Source organism: Tiliqua scincoides, chromosome 14 (genome assembly GCF_035046505.1).
Source record: "Tiliqua scincoides isolate rTilSci1 chromosome 14, rTilSci1.hap2, whole genome shotgun sequence".
NCBI lineage: Eukaryota > Metazoa > Chordata > Lepidosauria > Squamata > Scincidae > Tiliqua > Tiliqua scincoides.
Genome location: NC_089834.1, coordinates 7,612,188 through 7,636,407, shown reverse-complemented (window position 1 = coordinate 7,636,407; position 24,220 = coordinate 7,612,188). Strand labels below are relative to the sequence as shown.

The 24,220-nt window shown below is 46.2% G+C and overlaps 1 protein-coding gene and 1 pseudogene across 1 annotated transcript in view; one reads left to right on the top strand and one right to left on the bottom strand.

The window, feature by feature from the left end:
• The first annotated feature begins 15,583 nt into the window (after window positions 1-15,583).
• LOC136634801 (5S ribosomal RNA) lies at window positions 15,584-15,706 on the top strand (annotated as a pseudogene).
• Window positions 15,707-22,699: 6,993 nt separating this feature from the next.
• The window catches only part of GNB1L (G protein subunit beta 1 like), a 79,514-nt gene continuing 77,993 nt past the window's right edge, over window positions 22,700-24,220 (bottom strand). The window contains exon 7 of the mRNA XM_066609869.1: window positions 22,700-23,262. Coding sequence (XP_066465966.1) covers window positions 22,996-23,262 — 267 coding nt within the window. The 3' untranslated portion in view covers window positions 22,700-22,995. The remainder of the gene's footprint in view (window positions 23,263-24,220) is intronic.

Genomic DNA, 24,220 nt, shown 5'->3' with positions numbered 1-24,220 from the left:
CTAATGCTTTGCTGCTCTTATTTCTGAGTTTTTCCACATTTTCTTCCCTACATGTGGATTAGTGCCAAAGCTTTTGGTCTTGCGTTTCGTGGATGTTGCTATATTTATTATTTTTCTTTCTTTCTGCAATTATACAATTCATGTCTTCTTTTTTTCTTGATAGTTGCCGTGTAAAGGGAAAAAAACACACACACAATCCAATACAACCAAAGACTCATATCTGCAAGGAATGTAGATAATGTGTAGATATTTGTAGATACGTGTAGATAAACTCACCATAGTTAACAATGAAAAAAAGACGGTGGACAGTAACATTTATAAATGGTTTCCCTCTGACTCTTTCTCTCTCTCTGTCTTTTGTTGAGAATGATCAGGGAGGGTGGCCTGGGCACCTGTTGCACGTTACAAAATCAACCAGCACTTATGCCAAATGGCTTTGCGAAATTGTGGGGAGGGGGGCCACAAGTGTTGCTTAACTTACAGCAGGAGTGGTGACATGAGCCGTTCTCAGGTCCTGTCTTTGAAGGTTTTCCCTCCCCCCAAAGGATAGGATTCAGGAGTGTCAGGCTCAACAGGAGGCAAACTGAGAAATTTGCCTAGGGGAAACATGTTAAGGTCTAGCCCAGTGGTTCCCAAACTGTAAGCCATGGATCGGGGGGGGGAGCCCTGCAAACCAGACAGGGGAGGTGTGGAATCCTCACAAACAACCCACTGTCCTATACAATGTATAGGATTGTAGCCCGAATGAGGAGCCATGGCCAATGGCCCAGTAGTTTAAGGGAGCCGTCAGTTGAAAAAGTTTGGGAGCCACTGCACAAGGCCAACACCTTTCCCGAGGGTGACTTGAAAGACAGCATGTAGCTCATGCTACAATAAGGCTATACAGACCTTTGTGATGTCAGATAAGAGTCCATAAGGAGACAATCTATCAATCAGTCGCCCTGCAAGTGGGCCTAGAAAGGCACTTCACTCAGCCCCTCCCTTCCCCAATGCAAAGTGATCACCTTTCTTTCACTTGCTCAGGGGGAAGGGAGGGGTCGCCTGGAGAGAGAAGGATTGCTGGATTGTCAGCCAGCTGCCCTCTCTCTCTCTCTCTCTCTCTCTCTCTCTCTCTCATTAAGGAGGCTGTTGTTAAAGGACTGTTCAGTTTATTAAACTGATTTTAAAGGGATGCATTTTTCTTCTTCTCCAGGGATCAGCACGTTCCTTCTCATTTGCAGGGGCCGTTCGCGTTGAGTCAAATCCGTGTATAAAAAATCCGTGTATAAATAGGCTGGGGACCTGTAGTCATATGCGAACTTATGGTGAGAGTAAGTCTTACTGAACAACCAAGTGACTTGCTTTTGAGTAAACATGCACATGCAAGCACTCTAAAATACTTTTAATATTTAGCTGGGACTTTAAAAAATTCAGTTTTTTCAGTTGTTTTTTCCATAGTTATGCATTTGATTTAAATGACTACAACTTGCTCCAAGAGTTTGGGGTGAAATGAGCTAGAGATCTTTAAACCAAGTATTGGAAACTGGGGCAAGCTCTGATTTCCTTGGCCTTCACTCTTTTTTAAGGACACGTACCTGGCTCTGAATCCAGTGATAACTGTTGCCCCTTATTTATGCTTTAGGGAGATGTTCAGCTTTTAAAAAAACTCAGGCACTTCATGTGTTTTTCTGGTTAATCACTTGTTTGGACTCTCTTTAAAAAGCCCATCTCCAAAGTCTTGGAGAGATGCTCTCAGTTGGTGCAGAGGGTACTTGATGAGATAGAGCAATGATCTCACCCCGTGAAAGTCAGCTTTGATCCATATCCTTGAGTGCTATGTACATGTGAACTGAAAAAGACAGAAGGTCTCGGAGATTTAGGTCTCCTTGTATGGAGATCCAAAGTTCAAGGCCTGCCTGGCACTATACTGGCGGGAAAAGAGTGGAGTTGCAAGTATCCCATCAGGATGCCTGCTTGTTTTCTGACCTCTCCGCGCCGCTTGGAACCTCTGTACTTTATGCCCCTTGACGCCACAGACCCATTTGCTCTGATGTCATAGTGCAACTTTGCCGAAAGGTGCCCAGCTGCTCTGACGTCACAAGGGGTGCCTTAATGGAGGCTAAGGTGCTCAAGATGCCTTTAATTTGGAAATCCAGGGTCCACAAACATGTTACCTGTGTTGTCCAGTTCCAGATGCCATGTTCATAGAGCAGCTTGCTTCTGATGAATAGTTCCAGAGGTTTTAATGAAAAAAGAAAGGTGAAAAGTGCTACTTCTGCGAGCAATTATTATATAGAATGCCGACAGCGTCAGAAGTGGTGTCTACTAAACATTTATTCAAGACACCTGAAATCCTGGTTCTTTTTAAGGGCAGCAGCAAATGAGCCTGGCACATGCCTTTGGGCCACAGAATTTTGGGTCACAGATCAGTAATGTTTCAATTCCTCCCTACATGGTGTAGGCTATACTTTTATTTCTAAAAATCACCGCACATAGAAAACTAGCATAGTGGGGGAAAGGTTTTTTCAATGTTCTAGCTTCTTATGCACAGAGAGATGTTTTTATGGGAGAGCATTCAAACAGGTAGCTCCTTGCTGAAATGGTACAGCCCAGCAAACGGTACAGCCCCATTCTACACCTTCCTTGTGATCCAATTGTTTCAATTTTACTAACGCATGGATTTTTTGTTGTTGTTTTTGCCTTGGGAGAGCTTGAATTCCACTCACTATCAGGCCGCAAATGAAGCACATATGTGTGTGTTATAGACCTACTGTATTCCCTTTCGTAGCCCTATGACATTCAAAAGGTTCGTATATATCACATATGTTTTGCATATATGGACAACAGATTTGGCTGACCTGTCCATGACTAAATTAAGATGAATGTAGGTTTGTTTTTAAAAAAAAATAAAAAAATTTGCCTCCTTCTTCCATAAGGGAAATTAAACATGTTTCCAGATTTTTGTAAGGGGAAAAGTATAAAGCACAGCCTGTATTAAAATAATTGCAATCAATCATTCACATTTACTTCTATTAAACACACACTAGGAAAAAAAAAAAGATGTAATAGGGAAGGGAAAACTAAAACCTGACATTTTAGGGTTTGCTCTGTGGGACTTGGCTCACAGCGGTGCAATCTTGTAGTGACAATCTTGCAAACCTGGACATCATTTTGCACAATATTCAGGGACTGAAACGGCATATTTTCACTGACTATCCATTATGCCTGAAACTCCTTCTCAGATCCCCTACATCTTCTTTTACTTCCTTCTGATTCCTTCCCCAAAATGACCTTTTACATTAGGGTCTGACATGATCCCCAGTCTTGTATCGCAGCAAAGCAACAAAGACAACCAATGAAAAAAACTACATATTATTATTATTTTATTAATTTATATCCCGCCTTTATGCCCAAAGGGCACACAAGGCGGCTTACAACAATTAAAAATACAACATTAAAAACAATAATTAAAACAATTTACAAACAATTAAAAATCTAAAAAACAAACCCCGTGGATTCTCATATAAAAAAGCAAGAAAGCCAGCCAGCTTGTCAACAATTAAAAGCTTTTTGAAATAAAAAGGTCTTCAGTCCACGCCGAAATGTTAGCAAAGAGGGAGCAGTTCTCAATTCTAAAGGGAGGGTATTCCAAAGTTTGGGGGCCACCACCAAGAAGGCCCTCTTCCTGGCCACCGCCCCTCTCACATCTCTTGGTTCATTCAATTTTCACCATGCTTTTTTCTCAGATGGGCACCCAAAGCCACTCACAAATATATATATATATATAAAATTTCATAAACAATGAGAGGTGGTGATGTTACCAAAAAGGGCTGTTATGTTTTAAGGGGAATTATTATTATATTACCCTTTTGGAAACTTCAGGATCGCAGGCTAGATAACAAGACAGCGTAATGCAAAGAAATTCCCTTTTAGCTTGAAAAGAGACTGGGAGAAAGATAACTTTCAATAGGATTATATTTTTATTGCAAAAACACACAGGTATACATAATGCACATGGAAGATGGTAAGTATATGTTTCTTGGTTCCTAGTACTTGGATCCTGTGTACCTAGCTTTATGGTGGTTGCATGTGCCGTGTATTTGGTGCATCCGAAGAAATTAGAAAAGGATAGGTTGTAGGGAAGGATTTTAGGGGTCCCTAATCTGCCTAACCCAGTTGCTAACTAAGATGGGGAGAGAAGGGGAGAAAAAAAGGGGGGGAAGAAGGGAAAAGATTCCAGACGCAAGATATAGTTACCTGTCCTGAGGAGCAGTTGGATAGGAGGGGGGAAGAGTCCTATGGAGGACCTCTGCCTTGGAGGGCAGCTAGAGAGAGAGCTAGCCTTTCTCTTTTAAGGGTTTCTGCTGACCTGAATGACCCGGATGTGGCCTCCTGGATGTGCATGCTCACTACACACACTGGGACACGTGGCGCATGCAAGAAAAAAACAGGATGATAAAGGAGTCAGCTCTCAGCAAAGGCTGGCCTCCTGTGGGGGGTAGCTGGCCATTCAAATCTGCATACGGTGATTAAGCAGTGTGATTAGTTAAGACAATACAAAGAATAGGCAATACTTAAGCAATGATTTAAGATGCTAGACTTCTTCCTCCAGAGGTACATGCCGACCTGTTTTGCATACTCAACGATTGAATCAAGAGACACTTACAATGCATACATTGACCTGCAGGGAAATGGGGGTTGTTTAATCCATGTGCTTGTGGTTTTGACCAGGGTTTTTGGAAAGGTGTGCTGGGGGAAGTGTGTCTTGTGTTTTGAGGTTTGGCCTGCATGAGTTTTAGTCCATAATACATATAAAATCACAACTTGGAAGGGAAAAGGAGATTTTCATGTAACAGTGAACCAAGATGGTGTAGCGCAGTGGTTCTCACACATTTAGCATCGGGGACCCACTTTTTAGAATGAGAATCTTGTCAGGACCCACTGGAAGTGATGTCATGACCGGGAGTGACATCATCAGAAAATTTTTTAACCATTCTAGGCTGCAATCCTACCCACAGTTACCCAGGAGTAAATCCCATTTACTACCATTGTTAAAAGAATATACATAGTAGCTTGTTAAAAGTACAGGTCTGTAACGTTTCCCCAAATGCAATCATAGACAAGGGTAGCATCAAGTCTAATATACTAAAAATAAAATATTGAAATGAATGGGGACCCACCTGAAATCGTATTGCGACCCACCAAGTGGGTCCCGACCCACAGTTTGAGAAATGCTGGGGTAGTGGTTCTGGTTTTAGACCAGAAAGATCTGAGTTCCAATCCCTGCTCAGCCATGAAGCTTTCTGGGTGGCCTTGGGCTCTCTCTCTCTCTCTCTGAGCCTTGCCTACCTCACAGGACTTTTGAGGACAAAAAGAGGGGACACCTCCTTGAGCTCCTTGGAAGAAGGGTGGTATAAAAATATGAAAAATAAACTAAAATCACCCCTTAATAAAAGACTAAAAGAGCACAGCATATAAAATGCAAAACTAGCAGTAAGACATGTCCATAAAACCCTCAGAACATCTGGAATTAAACTGACCATAATAAAATCAGAAGGCTAATCTAAAAAGAGATGTTTTTAGGCCCCAACTAAAAGCTTTGAAAATGGGAGCAGTTTGTAGTCTTTCCCCATTTATCCCCTATTGCCACTTCCCTCCCTTCCCTCCATTGTCTCCCATGTGTCTAGTTTCAGATTTTGAGCTTCAGGACATAGAGATGTCTTATCTTCAGCTAGAGAGCACCACGCATGTCGATATATTTATTAAAAGAAATAAAACATTTTAAAGGGATTGGGATTTCTCTGCATGGAATCAACTCCTTTTTGCAGCCTTCAACAAGGAGAATGGCTGTGTCACAAAGACAAATTTTTCATAAGGGATGCCAGAACTTCAGAGGTATCTTGGAAAGAAGTTCATTTCATACCAAATTTCATGGAATCATAGAGTTGGAAGGGATCCACCAGGTCATCTAGTCCAACCCCCTGCCTGGATCAGGAAAGCCTTCAAGAGCATCTCCAGCAAACTTGTCAAACTTCTGTTTGAAAATCTCCAGTGAGGAGAAATTCACTCTCTCCCTTGGCAATCTGTTCCATTGCTGAACTGCCCTGACAATCAAGAATTTCATCCTGATGCCCAACTGGAATCTTCTCTCTTGCAGTTTGAACCCATTTGATCTACTCTCAGAAGTAGCTGAGAACAAATATGTCCCATCTTCCATAAGATAGGTCTTTGAAGAGCACTATCATATCCCCTCTTAGCCTCTTCTGCAGGCTAAATATACCCAGTTCCCTCAACCGTTCCTCACAGGGCTTTCCTAGTGTGGCTCACAAAAATGAGATTTTAAGCTTTCCCCCTAACTAAAGCCTGTACCCCTTTTAAAGAGGAGCTTCTTCAATGTTTGTATTCATTTAAGCAACCCACACTGGGAAGGGGTTTACATGGGGAAGCATTCTCAAGCATGACCTGCGGTCTGAAGTGGAACAGTTCAGAATTTTACCACCTCAGTCTTCCTCCTGATACTCTGTGTAATGGGTAGATTGGGTCTTCATTCAGAACGTAAAAGCCACAAGATGACAGGGCAGCCGGGTTTTTGTTGTTCAGGTTTCAAATGGTTGGGTTATGATAACCGTTTGCACACCAGGGTGAGTGTTTCATAGTCTGCGACTCTGTTATCCATTTGGAACCCCGCCGAGCTCAATCGGAAACGGGTGCCCATGTATTCAAACACACCTCCCAGTCTGGACAAGGGAGAGAGGCACGTAGAGAGGCTCTGCTGCTTGCCCACGCAGCAGCCACATCAAAAGAGACGAGGAAGCGATGAGAAGCTGCGGTGGGATGCCCTCCCCCAATTTTCCTTTTAGCACCTCCTCACATATTTCATCCATTTCAGCAACCGCAGCCCGCCTGCCTTTGATACAATTCTCCCCTCCTCTGTGTTGTGGGAACAACTTCAAAACAGATGGGTAGTTGATGAGATCCACCTCGAGATAATGCAATGTCTCTATTTTGCTGGGAGCTCAACAACCAGGCATGCAAACTACAAATGTGCTTTGCGTCGACAACCTCAGCAAGAGACATCGGGCACAATCCTAACCCACTTTCCAGCACTGACATAAGGGTAATGCAACTTCGAGGTAAGGAAACAAACATTGCCATACCTTGAGGAGGCCTCCGTGACTGCCCCCCAACTACAGGATGTAGCACATGCCCCACTAAGCACAGCTATGCCAGTGCTGGAAAGTTGGTTAGGATGGCACCCATTGTCTTACGCACAGCCGAGGCAGCCTAAGAAATTGAGGCTGAGCTCCTCTGAAGTTTTAGGGGCAGCAATAAACCCATCCAGAAGGGTCGCCGTGTCAGTTCGTGGCAGCAAAAATGGCCAAGGGTCGTGAGGACAACTGAAAGAACTCATTATTTACTAGCCAAAGTGACACTCACAGCAGTACCATAGCTAGCCATCCTGGAGCTTGGGGCAAAGTTAAAAATGATGCCCCCATCACAGAAGATGTCACTTCTGGGGTGTGATGTCACATTCACTTTTTTTTTTTTTAAATTTAAAAAATCAGCCGTCTCCCCCCAACCCCAGCCCCCTCCTGCTTGCCCCCTAAGCTTCCCCCAAGTCACTCCCCAACCCTCCAGAGCAAGGCAAGCAAGCAACCAGAGACTGTGGTTGCAGGTGGGCGGCCAGACCATTGCCCCCAGGCAGAGTGCAGCCTGGTGCAATTATCACCCCTGCACCCCTTCCAGCTACGCCACTGACATCACAGGCCATGCACACTTATGCAACCATAAATCAAACTGCTGAGTTAGAATGGATAGCAATGGTGAGTTCTTTCTGCCTGGATTAATAGAAATGGGCTATGTCAGAATGCCAGATGCAAGGGAGGACACCAGGATGAGGTCTCTTGTTATCTGGTGTGCTCCCTGGGGCATTTGGTGGGCTGCTGTGAGATACAGGAAGCTGGACTTGATGGGCCTATGGCCTGATCCAGTGGGGCTGTTCTTATGTTCTTATGTTCTCGCTCATTACAAAGTTTATAACCTGAGCACAGCCTTGCAAAACCGACTCTGTGGGGCAGCAGGCTTTGGACCAATCTGAGAGATGGTTTTGGCAGGGGATAGAGTGAAACCGGAAGGAGGAACAGAAGGGTATCGAGATTAGGGTTACGTTTGCCTTCTTTTCTGAGGATGCTCAGTTAAAATTTGATCCATTCACACTGCAGGCATGGACACCAAGTCTGACAATGGGAACAAAAACATATTTAAGAGAACTAAAAACATAAGTAAGTTGCTTTGGGGTCAGCCCCTTGCCAGGATCTCTTGACCAGAAATCTCTGAATGGGGAATAAGTTTAGCACAAGAATGCTAAGACCCCAGACAGTGCGCTTGCCATTTCCCACACTGCAGCTGTAGAGGTATATCCTGAACACAGTAATTTTCAACCTTTTTCTTTCCACATTGACCTCTTTGGTCTTCTTTATGGGCTTCACCTCTTGGGATGTCAAATCCGACTTCCAGGAGGCTCTTCCAGGTTCTGTGGCTCTGTTTCTAGGGCAACTGTCTGTAGTAATGCGGAGGTAGAGGATAAATCATTAATTCGCTACTACCAACAGTTTCCCACCCAGAAGAGGTTTTTTTAAGCAATTTCCAACTCCCACGGCACACCTATGGATCTTTGGTGGCACACCATTGGGCCATGGCATACTGGTTGAAAATCGCTGATATTATTATTATTAATTAACAGTATTTACATACCGCTTTCAACATATAGCATATTGTGGAACTATCAGTATATTCCACTATTGTGGAATATATCCGATGCATCCTCGGCATCACCTGGCAGGACAAAATTCCAAACAACACAGTCCTGGAACGAGCTGGAATCCCTAGCATGTATGCACTGCTGAAACAGAGACGCCTGCGTTGGCTCGGTCATGTCGTGAGAATGGATGATGGCCGGATCCCAAAGGATCTCCTCTATGGAGAACTCGTGCAAGGAAAGCGCCCTACAGGTAGACCACAGCTGCGATACAAGGACATCTGCAAGAGGGATCTGAAGGCCTTAGGAGTGGACCTCAACAGGTGGGAAACCCTGGCCTCTGAGCGGCTCACTTGGAGGCAGGCTGTGCAGCATGGCCTTTCCCAGTTTGAAGAGACACTTGGCCAACAGTCTGAGGTAAAGAGGCAAAGAAGGAAGGCCCATAGCCAGGGAGACAGACCAGGGACAGACTGCACTTGCTCCCAGCGTGGAAGGATTGTCACTCCCGAATCGGCCTTTTCAGCCACACTAGACGCTGTTCCAGAACCACCTTTCAGAGCACGATACCATAGTCTTCCGAGACTGAAGGTTGCCAACATATTGTGGAACTATCATGGTACCACCACCACCCCAGTTTGGCTAGAACCCAAAGGACAAACACCGTTCTTGGGTGTTTAAATCAGTGGAGGAGATAGCTAGTGCAGAGTCATCCAGCGGTGCAAATTTCTCTTCCTAACGGGCAGAGCCTTGACCAAGGTCTGGGTATGAAATGTTACCTCTCCCACTGAGTTGTGAGTCTGCATTGGACAATCACACTCCCTGTTGCCATGGCATGCATGTCCTCTCTTCTTCTTCTTCATTGAGGTTTAATTTTTATTTCATTTTTTAAAAAATGTTGCCTTTCCTCCAAAGTGCTCAGGGTGGTGTACATAGTTCTTTCCCTCCTTTTGTCCTCACAACAACCCTGTGAGGTGGGTCAGGCTAAGAGGGAATGGCTGAGCAGGGATTCGAACCGGGATCTTTCGGGTCCCAGTCGAACGCACCTGCAGGGAAAGAGTGTGCCAAAAGATGGAGTGTGCCAAATATCTGGTGTGCTCCCTGGGGCATTTGGTGGGCATTGGGTGGGCTGCTGTGAGATACAGGAAGCTGGGCTAGATGGGCCTATGGCCTGATCCAGTGGAGCAGTTCTTATGTTCTTAACTACAATTCCCAGGAAGCCTTGCAGGTCTCTTGTGATCTGGTGTGCTCCCTGGGGCATTTGGTTGGCCGCTGTGAGATACAGGAAGCTGGACTAGATGGGCCTATGGCCTGATCCAATGGGGCTGTTCTTATGTTCTTAACTACAATTCCCAGGAAGCCTTGCAGGTCTCTTGTTATCTGGTGTGCTCCCTGGGGCATTTGGTGGGCCGCTGTGAGATCCAGGAAGCTGGACTAGATGGACCTATGGCCTGATCCAATGGGGCTGTTCTTATGTTCTTAACTACAATTCCAGGAAGCCTTGCAGGTCTCTTGTTATCTGGTGTGCTCCCTGGGGCACTTGGTTGGCCGCTGTGAGATACAGGAAGCTGGACTAGATGGACCTATGGCCTGATCCAATGGGGCTGTTCTTATGTTCTTAACTACAATTCCCAGGAAGCCTTGCAGGTCTCTTGTTGTCTGGTGTGCTCCCTGGGGCATTTGGTGGGCCGCTGTGAGATACAGGAAGCTGGACTAGATGGGCCTATGGCCTGATCCAGTGGGGCTGTTCTTATGTTCTTATGGAGGATGAGAGTCAGGAGAGAGTGTGGCCTTATCATCTGCACCTTTCCCCCTTTCTCTCTTGCATGCCATGTCTCTCTCCCCCACACACACTTTTGTTGTCTCCAAACATGTGCTGAGCAGAAGATGAGAATGATGAATGATTACAAGATACAAGATGAGAAGTTGGATGAGGGCGAAGGGGAGACATCATCCTCCCCCCCCCATCTGGCTCTGGTAGGGGCTGCCAGCTTACCTACCTTGCCCTGGTGATTCATTATGGCATATCCTGCAGGTTTTCCAACAGACATACAACAGAGCCAGCTCCCCATCCTGGCCGCAGTCCCAATCCCCCAGGGGTTTGCTGGAGTTCCTGTAGAGCGATAATTCCAGCAGACGCAAAGGGAGGCGCCGCACCTGGTCGAAAAACTGGCTTCTCCAACCTGCGGGGCCTTGCACCTCCGCTGGGCTGGTGCATAGTTCACCCCACTTGGCCCACCATGGTCTTATTTGTTCTCATTTGTTCTCAGAGCTGCTCCCCTGTGAACTCGTAACCACAACACGCGACCTCATCAGAGTGCAACCTAATTGGTTCCTGCTAATTGGGATGCCTGTTGCTCCAACACGACGCCGCCCATCGGCATGGGTGTACGTTGCCACAGAAGCGTTTTCCAGACATGCCTCTCTGCTTCTCCCAGAGGGTTTGAACATAAGAACATAAGAACAGCCCCACTGGATCAGGCATAGGTCCATCTAGTCCAGCTTCCTGTATCTCACAGCAGCCCACCAAATGCCCCAAGGAGCACACCAGATAACAAGAAGACCTGCAAGGCATTCTGGAATTGTAGTTAAGAACATAAGAACAGTCCCACTGGATCAGGCCTTCGGCCCATCTAGTCCAGCTTCCTGTATCTCACAGCGGCCCACCAAATGCCCCAGGGAGCACACCAGATAACAAGAGACCTCATCCTGGTGCCCTCCCTTGCATCTGGCATTCTGACATAACCCATTTCTAAAATCAGGAGGTTGCGCATACACATCATGGCTTGTACCCCATAATGGATTTTTCCTCCAGAAACTTGTCCAATCCACTTTAAAGGTGTCTAGGCTAGACGCCAGCACCACATCCTGTGGCAAGGAGTTCCACAGACCGACCACACACTGAGTAAAGAAATATTTTCTTTTGTCTGTCCTAACCCGCCCAACACTCAATTTTAGTGGATGTCCCCTGGTTCTGGTATTATGTGAGAGTGTAAAGAGCATCTCCCTATCCACTCTGTCCATTCCTGCATAATTTTGTGTGTCTCAATCATGTCCCCCCTCAGGAGTCTCTTTTCTAGGCTGAAGAGGCCCAAACGCCGTAGCCTTTCCTCATAAGGAAGGTGCCCCAGCCCCCTAATCATCTTAGTCACTCTCTTTTGCACCTTTTCCATTTCCACTATGTCTTTTTTGAGATGCGGCGACCAGAACTGGACACAATACTCCAGGTGTGGCCTTACCATCGATTTGTACAACGGCATTATAATACTAGCCGTTTTGTTCTCAATACCCTTCCTAATGATCCCAAGCATAGAATTGGCCTTCTTCACTGCCGCCGCACATTGGGTTGTTTCTGAAAAAGGCTTCACCTTGGACTGCAGCGTCAAGCCAACGTGGCATCCACATCGGTGCCTGCATCACACCGCTTCCTGGTCCAAAAATTGGCTCACACCAGTGAGTTGTAACACACAGTTTGAGAACCACAGCCATTAAAGAGGACTGTGCGCCAGTGTGACCCGGATGCACCATTTCAGGTTGCAATTTCCTGGTTTTGGCAGGCCCCAGATTCACCACCGATGATACTGCAGTGTAGTGGTAAATTCTACAATGCAGGAGCTCATCGTGACACGCACCCCCATAGCCACACCCCATTAAGACAACAATCAACTTTAAATTTCTTTATTAAAGTGCTTGCTTCTCCGGCCACTGATTTCTGTTTTGAAACTTATTATACATCATTCTGAGCTCTAACTTGTTTCATCCCAAACTCCTGGAGTAGGTCGCAATAGCTTGAAAGCAAGTACAGACCTGCACCACTTAACAACTGTTTGCTTAACGACGGGCCACATATTTGATGGTGGTCAAAGCACAATAAAGATGCTCTTAAGGAGACAATTGTGTCTCCCATAGCCTGCAGCCGAGTGTCTGTTTACACAACAGAGAGGCTCTTAATGCAAAGAAGAGGCAATTTATCTCCTGTAGCCTGTGCAGCCAGCTAGTGTCGGCACAGCACTTTACACACTTTACACAGCAAAGACACTAGATTGGACTCAGTGTTCACTTAATGACCTAATCGCATAACAACGGCAGTAGTATCTCCATCAAGTGCCTCACAAAATCAGAAAGTGGAATTTAAAAATTATCCCAAACAAATAAAGGTATATTAGGTCTGCTAGCCTGTGGATGTTTATTCAGAAAGCAGTTCTGCCACGATAAATAGGACTTTATGGCACAAGCCTAACCAGGTCTACTCAGAAGTATGTCCTATTTGGTTCCATGGGGCTTACTCTCAAGAAAGTGTGGTTAGGATTGCAGCCACTGCCAGGTAAATTGGCATCGGATTGTAGCATGATTGTGACACAATAGTGCCCATAGTGCCTCTCTCAGGCAGCCCCTGGGAAAGAGAGCAGCCGTTGTCAAACACTGTGCCATGGCACATTGGTGTGCCGTGAGTGCTTCACAGGTGTGCCACAGGAATTTGGGGAAAGTCATTTATTAGTAGGACCAATGGGGATTGGACTCCCCCCCCCCCATTGGCAGCATGGTGTGCCTTGGCAATTTTAGTGCCTTAACAGCGTGCCATGAGATGGAAAAAGTTGAAAATTGCTGGCCTAGAGGCATGAATATGCGCCCCTAGGCAAAAGTCTCAGTTTGGACGCTTGTTGAGCCTGATGCTTCTCCTTTGCCAAGGTCCTCTGAAAAGAAGTTTCACACTTGCTGATGCCATCACCACTTCTGCTGTAGGAGGTCCTTGATTTTCCTTCCCCATTTCCTCCCCCTTTTAAAAGTGATGGTGCTCACCAAAGACTCTTTGGGTAGAAAAGCTCCAGAAATGCCTGCCTCGGTGTGAATCCATCTTCTGTTTTTATGGCCCGGCTTGGAATCTTTCCCCTCTCGGCTTGCCATTTGCAACCAACCCTGAGAAATGAGCCCCGTGCCCCAAAGATACATTTCTGCGTGGGGTTTCCCTTCCGGCTTCTAGCGGTTTGGGGTCGTTTCCCTCCCAGTGCTATCCATCAAGACTCCTGTGGCACTTTAATGTATGAAAAAGGCCATAGTTGGAATCAGCGGCAACCTAATTCCTGCACTGTGAAGGGTTCGGCCCGGGTGATTAATGGCGTGAAATATATCTGGCCATGTTCTTGCTGGTATGACTGCTGCTGCTTTATTCCAGCTGTGCTGTAGGGCTCAGCTCTGTGGGAAAAGCGGAGATCTATTAGTATCAAACAATCCCAGCTTGCCAAAAGCAGGGCTTTCCTCCACTTGGAGAGAAATGGCAGGCACCCTTGTACGGTTATCAAGGCCTTGCTGCTGCCTACTTAGAATCAACGCCAAGTCTGTTCCCATGTCGGGGCATCAGCCAAGGGATTACCCAGCAAGGCGGGCTCCCCCTGCAGTACTGGTGTCATAAATCAATGGAGACTGGCATCATGCCTGCACTTGGCATCCCCTGGGAGGGTTTGCCAAAGGGTCCTGAATCATCTAGGACGGTGGATTCCATCTTTTAAGCCCAGTGACATCACTGGGGGGGGGGGATCTGGACTGCCCTGGGTGATGCACCCAGAGGCTGGGCCTCTGAGAGGAATTTTTCAGGGGGTACAAAGTTTCTTTTGGGCCCCTTTGCAAAGAGGGAGGGGTGAAACAGGGTGGTGGTGGGCTAGCAGAATGGGGCAGGGAGGGGTGAAGCAGGGTGAGGCAGAGATAGCTGGAAAAGTCTTTGGAGCCCAGGTCTACCCACCCAGGTGGCATCAGTAGTGTCCCCAGCATCCCATATGGGCAATGAGTAGATAAGAAAAAGGCAGATCCTAGGAAATTTCTGGGCCCCCTCCTTTGGCTCCTGGGCCCCCCTTTTGACTCTGGGCCCAGGTAAAATTTACCCCCTTTACCACCGTCTCCTAGGCCCTGCCCAGAGGGGGTGACACCACTACTGGCCGTGAAATCTTGGCAATTAATACTATCATGTTATATATATATAATTCAAATTTAAAGTGTTGCAATTCGCCTTGTGTGCCCGTTGGGCAAAAAGGCGGGGTATAAATTAATAAATTAATAAAATAATAATAAAAATAAATATATATAATTCAATGGGTTATTTAAGGCAGAATGCAATAAAACAAACTGTGTTGAAATATCTGTATTCTATCAAAGTTTAGGACAAATAACCAGAGAAGGAAAATACAACAGCCTTATGTAACAAAAAGGGAATTTCCTTAACTCAGAATTGACCAATCAGACTGATTGTTCCGGGAGCCAATGACACAACAGGGAGCCAATAAGATGTGTCAGTTCTTATTTGTATGCCTCAGAGCCAATGCTACAACTTTTATTCAATTGTGTGAGTGCCATCAAGTTGACCATTGGTTTTTTTGGTTGGTGACCGATTTGTTGGGTGACCTGTACTGTTCTATAATAAAATTAATCAATGATTTAATGAATCGGTGAAAGTTCATGGGGGTGACACCAACCCTAGTGATGCAACTGCATATAAGCAACTGCAAATTGCTTATGAGATCACAATTTAATCTGTATGGTCTGGTACAGGAGGAGATCCATCATGGGGGTAATGCAATGAGCTCTCACAGTGGCACGAAACCCAGTGATGCCTGTCCCCGTGACCCACCTTCAGCATGTAGCTCATTTTGCACCTTGAAGGACCCAGGTTCCCCCCTATGGATCTTCACTTAAGACGAGTTGCCAGGCTGGGGGGGGGTGAATTTGGAGATCTTCTGCCTATCAGGGTGAGATCTTGGAAGCTAAGCAAGGTCAGGCCTGGTTAGTACTTGGATGGGAGACCGCCTGGGAATACTGGGTGCTGTAGGCTTCTACCATAGTCTTTCGAGACTGAAGGTTGCCAACCATCTCCCTATACTGAACACTATCTCCCGATCTTGTCTGATCTCGGAAGCTAAGCAGGGTCAGGCCTGGTTAGTACTTGGATGGGAGACCGCCTGGGAATACCGGGTGCTGTAGGCTTCTACCATAGTCTTTCGAGACTGAAGGTTGCCAACCATCTCCCTATACTGAACACTGTCTCCCAATCTTGTCTGATCTCGGAAGCTAAGCAGAGTCAGGTCTGGTTAGTACTTGGATGGGAGACCTCCTGGGAATACCGGGTGCTGTAGGCTGATACCATAGTCTTTCGAGACTGAAGGTTGCCAACCATCTCCCTATACTGAACACTATCTCCCGATCTTGTCTGATCTCGGAAGCTAAGCAGGGTCAGGCCTGGTTAGTACTTGGATGGGAGACCGCCTGGGAATACTGGGTGCTGTAGGCTTATACCATAGTCTTTCGAGACTGACGGTTGCCAACCATCACAGGTCATGCATCTACTGCTTGAAACATGCAACTCTCCCCGCAGCCTGACTGTGAATAAGCTGGAGCAAATCTCAGTTTGTGTGATTGGTATTCATTAAAGGTTTTGCCAAGGGCATCGTGGAATGCAGGAAATCTTTAATTGGTCTCAAAGTGTAAAAGTATATTGCATAAAAAACAAACGTTAAAGAAAACCCAGCATTGTCATTTCAGCATTTCACAAAGCTCAAAAATGCCAACAAGTCTAGAAGTGCTCTAACTAGTTCTGTCTTCCATTTTTAATGGTTGGAAACTTTGGGTTGACCACTCACTGCAGTGTGGCCTCACTGGGCCTTTGAGATTTGACTGCAAGGGTGTGTGTGTTTTAAAAATGTGAACAGACTTTCACTTGGAAAAAATGGGTTTTTTTTCTTTTTAAATCATGTATAACATATAAAATTTCCCCATATTCCCCCCATGTGGTCTGGATAAGGCAGGGAAGAAGAGGGGGCATGATAAACAGGGAGCCATGGTAAGTGGGTACCATGGTAAACAGGGAGCCATGGTAGGTGGACACCATGGTGATCAGGGAGCCATAGTAAATGGGCACCATGGTATACAGGGGGTGAAGGTAAGCAGGCATCACTGTGAACAGGGAGCCATGATAAACTCTTCAGCGTGTGTGGCAGACACTACAAACAAAACATTTTGCACACAGTGGTACACGCATCACATTAAGCTATGACATGGTACATAAATACGGGTATTTGCCTCTATATGGGGCACTACTACATCTCAGGTTGATTTTTTTTTTTTTTAATATTCAAAATGAGTGCTGTGTTGCTGGCAGGAAGTCAGCCCGCTAAACTTCTGAGGCCGGTTCCAATCCCTGTTCAGCAATATCTTGCCATTCTCCGGTACAGACGGCAGTTGGAACCAAACTGGTTTGGAATCGGTTTCACACACACCCGGACCCTGTTTGGGTACATTTTGTGCAGAAGGATACCAAACTCTCTGGCTTGCTATGAAAAGCATTGACTAACTAGGGACCAGGTGGTCTTGAGTTAGCCTTGAAAACTACCTCCCCTTGGTCCATCTAGCACAGGGAATAGGGATTTGGCAGAAGCTCTTCAGAATTCCAGACAACAAGACCTATCTCAGCCTTACCTGGAGATACAAGGATTCCAATCTGGAACGAGTACTCCATCCACTGAGTTACAGTTCCTCCTCACTTTAAGTGCTTTTTAATTGCTTCATTACGAGGTTGGGGTGGTTTGCTGTTCCTGTTGGTGGTAAATCATAGCAACTTGTTTTGCTTTTAATGGCTATTATTAACGCTGCCTTGTGAACACACAGTTAATTGTCTCGGATCCCATCAAAAATACGTCTTCGCAAAGGAAGGCCAGGCGGGGTAGATCTCCAGCATGGCAAGACAAAGCAGGTGCCCTGGGCACCACGAGGGTGAAGGGTGCTGGGTACTGATTCTCCAGGTGGCAATCAGTAGTAGCAGCACCTCCATCCATGGTGCTCCAGGTGGATCCCAGTCTCTCTGCAGGGCTTGTGCTGGTGGCTTCATGTCCCCTTTCCTTCTCGAGCACCCCTTCCTCCAGGGAGAACCCAGGAGGTTCTCTAAAAGGAATGGGGTCTGCAAATGCCGCCAGCACCCCCTCCTCCGGGGAGAACCCAGAAGTGACATCACACGATATCATGATGTGATGTTAACATCACAACGTCACTGCAGTGCGGTACGCCACTGAGGCCTGTGTGTCCATTTTCATTTCCAAAATGCTTGGATAAATCAATGTTTCAGAATGTGATGGAATATGCATGTTTGGGGGGGGGGGCTTTGTGGCTTTCCCTCCACTGGGATGTTCTCCAGTTCCCTCTCCTTCCACCGGCTCCGAGGTCTTGAATGCCAGTTCCCATTGACAGTCTTCCAATCTGCTCAGGAGGGTTAAGTCTCCAATGGGAACTTCCCGCCAGCGCCAAACAGGAGGTCGGCCCTTGGAACTAATTGATTCATTTGCAGGAAACGGCTGGGGGTCAGAGATCAGCGTCCCTTTCGGCTGTGATGAATATCCCATGTAATCGCTGGACAAATGCAAGCGCTCAAGATTTATTTCAATTAATTTAGGAATGCCAGTTGTTCTCACCCCTTCCCTAATCACAGGACAGCCACCCACTTGTTGCGAGGGAGCTTCTATGCCGTAATTTAGCTGTCATCACCTTGCTTCCCAAATCCCTTGCTTCAGGTATAAGCTATTTTTTTTTTTAATTCTGCCAGGTGAAGGCCAAGGCTCCATTACAACCATGTTTTTTTGGTAAGACATTAGACACAAGCATCTGTTGGGCCCATAAACTTTGGTTTGATTAATCAGCAAATTAATCAACAAAATTTTCATTGATCAGTCAGTCAGGCTCAATTTTAATGAGGGGGCTCTGCAAACTACGGGCTCATTTATTTTATTAAAGCAATGACTCGCACTTTTGTCTGCTTAGGGAGCAGACCAAGGGTGAAAGTCCAAAATGGATGAATGTCAAAGCAGAGTGGAATAAGTCTGTGGAACTCCTTGCCACAGGAAGTAGTGATGGCGTCTTGCCTAGATGCCTTTAAGAGGGGATTGGACAAATTTCCAGAGGAAAAGTTCATCACAGATTACAAGTCATGGTAGGTATGTGCAAGGTAGAGGTAGGGGAGGACACTAGGATGCAGGCTGTGTCTGTTGTCTAGTGTGTTCCCTGAAGCATTTGGTGGGCCACTGTGAGATACAGGAAGCTGGACTAGATGGTCCTTTGGCCTGATCCAATGGGGCTCTTCTTATGTTAATTTAACTCACATATGATACTTTGGCTGGCAAAAAATATAAATAACTATATAATGTATGAATGCTTGTAAAACTTAAACACATAGACATAAAAGAAAAGCATACAAAAAAATAATTGACTGTCGTGAAAGGTTGGGTGAAATTGGATGAAATTTGAAATGTGGTTATAAATGAATACGGCTGAAAGAGCAAAGCGATGAATGTCAAGTGGATGAAAGTCAAGGTACTGCTGTATTATCTTTGCTGAACCACCCAATGCACAGAGTGCTTTGAGCAGAATGAGAGGACAGGTTCGTCCCCTAAGGTCCAAATGGGCAATTTTTCTGGCCCCATCAGGGTCTGGGAACTGTACAGAAGGCCAGAATGTCCAGCTTGGTGGAAAAATATTGTCTCATCCATTCACCTTTGAACACACAACATTCCCACCCACTTTTCTTTTTTGCAGCAATTGCTTTGGAAGGGGAGGTGTTCTGGGGAGAAAAACAGCCCCTTCTCCCTTTCTTGCTGTCGCTCTTTCTGGTTTATGGCCAGTTTTTAGACCAGCACTGCTCCGAGATATGTTTACACACGCTCAGTCCCTGCAACATCATTGGTCGGTTGGTGTCCACCTGTGTCTCTCTCCCACATTGCACCTGAGAGCAAGATGGCCACATTTGGGTGGACAGAGCCAGCTCCGGTGTGTGCGCATCCAAGGGGAAAAAGTCAAGGGTCAGATTGTTAGTCATGAATGAGAAGCCATCAGAGAGTCAGCTCGGACCACAAAACACTGATAGGTTCTTAAAAAAACAAATGGGAGATTCCTTCTTTTAAATCCACTCAAATGGCCTCATGAACCACTCTCATTTGAAGGAACAGATTCTCCAGCCTGAAGCTGCCCATTCTACAAGATCCTTTGGAGAGGGAAATGTGGAACTCCCTCCCACATGAAGCACAGTTGGTGTTTTATTTCTCCACATCTGAAGTCCTTTTGTCTGTTTAGACAGGTCTTTGTTAGCCTGGTACACTTTCCTCCCTAGTATTTAGATTTATTTTTAATCTTCTCTCTCTCTTCTAGTCATCCTAGTCTCTCCTAGTCTCCTAGTTTGTTGTGTTCGTTCGATGTGGGTTGCTGTCTTTTAACACTGGGTTTTAGTATATTGTGCTTCATCTTAGACAAGGCAAGATACAATCTTACAAACAGATAAACGATAAAAGTGTATGTGGCACACAAAGGTATTGAAATTAAATCCATGGGTTGCTTAAAAGTTAGGATCACAAAGCAAGGAAAACATTCCTGATGTGGTGGGCTCCCCAAGTTCAGACACAGAAGGATAGATTCCTGCTGTTATCATGGACGCTGGTGGGAATTACCTACCCGATTCTCCACACTGAAAATGTACTCCAAAGTCTCCAAGGCAAAAGGCATTAATTGGATTGCTGAGTTAAATCCTTTTTGCTAACCCTTTGGTAGGGGAAGAGGATTTAACAGAGGCTCTGAAATGGATCGTATGCAGCTTTGTAAGTCAAGATCGTAGCCGAAGAAAAAAAAAGTTGTGTGTGTTGTGATCCCCCCTCTCCTTGATTAATTGCAAAGCTTGGGGAGACAAGAGACAATGTAATTCACAAATGCCAGAGGCTGTCCCTTGCCACATTCTTGGCTGTTGATTTAAGTTGAAAACTTAAGTGCGAACAAATTAAAGGCTGCCCTAATAAGACTGTACAGGGAGTGGCCAAAAAACAAAATTCATGTGCACAAGAAGAAAAAAGAAAAACACACCAACAGGATTGAACGTTGCAAATGGGAGGGAAAGGAACATTTTTGCATTTATATTTTTCTAGAAATCGTGCTGATTTTCAAAAAAAATTTTTGCCCTTGGCAGGTCCTCTCTCTATAAGAGTGAGACCCCTGTATGAGAAATATAAGCTCTTTTAGGGAGGGGCTGAGGCTCAATGGTAGGACACCTGTTTTACAGGAAGATAGTCCTGGGTTCAATTCCTGGCATCTCTAGGTAGGGCTGGGAACATAAGAACATAAGAACAGCCCCACTGCATCAGGCCATAGGCCCATCTAGTCCAGCTTCCTGTATCTCACAGCGGCCCACCAAATGCCCCAGGGAACACACCAGATAACAAGAGACCTCATCCTGGTGCCCTCCCTTGCATCTGGCATTCTGACATAGCCCACCTGCAAAATCAGAAGGTTGCACACACACATCATGGTTTGTAACCCGTAATGGATTTTTCCTCCAGAAACTTGTCCAATCCCCTCTTAAAGGCGTCCAGGCTAGACGCCATCACCACATCCTGTGGCAAGGAGTTCCACAGACCAACCACACGCTGAGTAAAGAAATATTTTCTTTTGTCTGTTCTAACTCTCCCAACACTCAGTTTGAGTGGATGTCCCCTGGTTCTGGTGTTATGTGAGAGTGTAAAGAGCATCTCCCTATCCACTCTGTCCATCCCCTGCATAATTTTGTATGTCTCAATCATGTCCCCCCTCAGGCGCCTCTTTTCTAGGCTGAAGAGGCCCAAACACTGTAGCCTTTCCTCGTAAGGAAGGTGCCCCAGCCCCGTAATCATCTTAGTCGCTCTCTTTTGCACCTTTTCCATTTCCACTATGTCTTTTGAAAGATCTATGAAAGATCCCTATCTGAAACCTTGGAGTGTTACAGCTGCTCAACGGAGAGCACACAAAGCTGATATGCCAACACAGCACTAGACAGCTTGTGACACACAACAGCAAGTTTGTGGCAAAGGTCAAGTAACAAGTCACCTTCCTGCGGCTCCTTTCAATTTGGCTGCAACTTCTGCTGGAATCAATCCAATGCAACATTAGCTTTCAAATGGTTTCAAATGGTTTAATACCGTGTTTTTCAACTGGTGGTATGTGTACCACCAGTGGCACTTGAGGTGTTGCCCAGTGGTACATGCGGCTCCTAGGGGATATCTACTGCCCAGCAGCAAGACTGCAACATGACAAACAGCGGTAGGAGCCTTGGCTCAGTGGGTAGAGCTCCAGCACACAGTTTCTGCTTGAAAAGCATGCTTTGAAAAGCCCACCTGCTTGCCCTGAATCCCTTACCGCTGTTTGTAGCGTTGTGTCTGACCTCCCAACTCGGAAGTAGCTGGTGACAATGTGATACTTAAGATAACACAGGCCTACAAAATGAGGGTGAGAAAAGTTTTTCCCAAACTTTAGGGTGGTTTGATATGAATTTGGGGTTCTGATTCCAAATATAGCATCCTTTTTGCCCCATCACCTCTAGTTTTGGAGATATAGTATAGCCTTATTAGTGAATGGTTCAAGCATCTTCCTCATGAGGAAGCCACGGTGTATGCTTCCTCATGAGGAAGCTGCTTGAACCATTCACTAAAGAGGCTATGCCGAGTCTCCAAAACTAGACGTGATAGGGCAAAACGGGTGCCATTTTTGGAATCAGCACCCCAGATATACCCAGGAATTGGTGTAACATTTAAGGAAGCAAAATGCGTGTTGGCCTGTGTAATTAGACCATGAGAAGTGGCACAAAATGCGTGTTGGCCTGTGTAATTAGACCATGAGAAGTGTTCACATTAGTGAATGGTTCAAGCATCTTCCTCATGAGGAAGCCACGGTGTAGGCTTCCTCATGAGGAAGCTGCTTGAACCATTCACTATAGAGGCTATGCCGAGTCTCCAAAACTAGACGTAATAGGCAAAACGGGTGCCATTTTTGGAATCAGCACCCCAGATATACCCAGGAATTGGTGTAACTTTTAAGGAAGCAAAATGCGTGTTGGCCTGTGTAATTAGACCATAAGAAGTGGCACAAAATGCGTGTTGGCCTGTGTAATTAGACCATGAGAAGTGGCACATTGAGGGACAAAGGTTGAAAACACTGGTTTAATACATCAAAAATACAAAACAAGGGAAATAGCAGAGGAAACCCATCCCAATGTAGCCTCTCCAATCCATAATTCCCCACATTTTAGAGACGGCTGCTGTTTATGAAAGAACATCAGCCAATACATCAGCTTCTCAGCCACTCCTGTTCATTTCCCTTGTCCAGCCTTGAGATATCTTTCGAGCTTGCAGTTCAGCCTTTGCTGGTGTCAGAAGCTTTGCAGGGATGTGTCCAAAGCGCCTCACCTTTGCCCAACAGTGTCCAGCTCAAAAGTGTCCCTTTTACGCTTGATTGTATATTGACCAGACGCTGATGCGATGGTCTTTGGAGGCAGCCGCCATCAGCCTTTCGGCGGGCTGGGTGTGATCTGAAAAGGCAACGCAATGGACCGTCGCCGTGTGGTAGTCCAGTACGGCTAAAGGCTTTAATTTCTTCCAAGCAAAGAGGCGAATGCGATAGTCCCAACCAGCAGTGGCCAAGATCTTCCTGTCTTGTCGGAGGGCAACGTCCGCGATTCCAGGATTGGTGAGACTGACTGTGTCTTGGAGCTGAGGGAGGAAAGTGAGGGAGTGTAAGATACGGAAAATAGGGACTGGAAGAATGATTCTGTCTTGAGGTCAAAGGAAACTTAAACAACGGGGAAATTATCCTGTTTGATGCCATCTGATACCAGTGTACAGAACCAGTGGCATCACTAACTGGGGGTGGGGGTGCACTGGATGCACCACTGGAGTGGGTGAGACTGGAGGTGCCGCAGCTGGCCTGGGAGTGGTGCACCAAGCAGTGAGCTGGCCAGTCCAGAGGTGCTTTGGCAGGTACCTGGCTTGGGGGCACCGTGGTGGATGGCCAGTCCGGAAAGCCAGCCCCATTCTCTCAAGAGGACAGGGCAGGTGCAAGGCTGGAAAGGGCAGAGTCATGGTTGGCAACCTTCAGTCTCGAAAGACTATGGCATAAGCCTACAGCACCCGGTATTCCCAGGCGGTCTCCCATCCAAGTACTAACCAGGCCTGACCCTGCTTAGCTTCCAAGATCAGACAAGATTGTGAGATAGCGTTCAGTATAGGGAGATGGTTGGCAACCTTCAGTCTCGAAAGACTATGGTAGAAGCCTACAGCACCCGGTACTCCCAGGCGGTCTCCCATCCAAGTACTAACCAGGCCTGACCCTGCTTAGCTTCCAAGATCAGACAAGATTGTGAGATAGCGTTCAGTATAGGGAGATGGTTGGCAACCTTCAGTCTCGAAAGACTATGGTAGAAGCCTACAGCACCCAGTATTCCCAGACGGTCTCCCATCCAAGTACTAACCAGGCCGGACCCTGCTTAGCTTCCGAGATCAGACAAGATCGGGAGATAGTGTTCAGTATAGGGAGATGGATGGCAACCTTCAGTCTGGAAAGACTATGGTAGAAGCCTACAGCACCCAGTATTCCCAGGCGGTCTCCCATCCAAGTACTAACCAGGCCGGACCCTGCTTAGCTTCCGAGATCAGACAAGATCGGGAGATA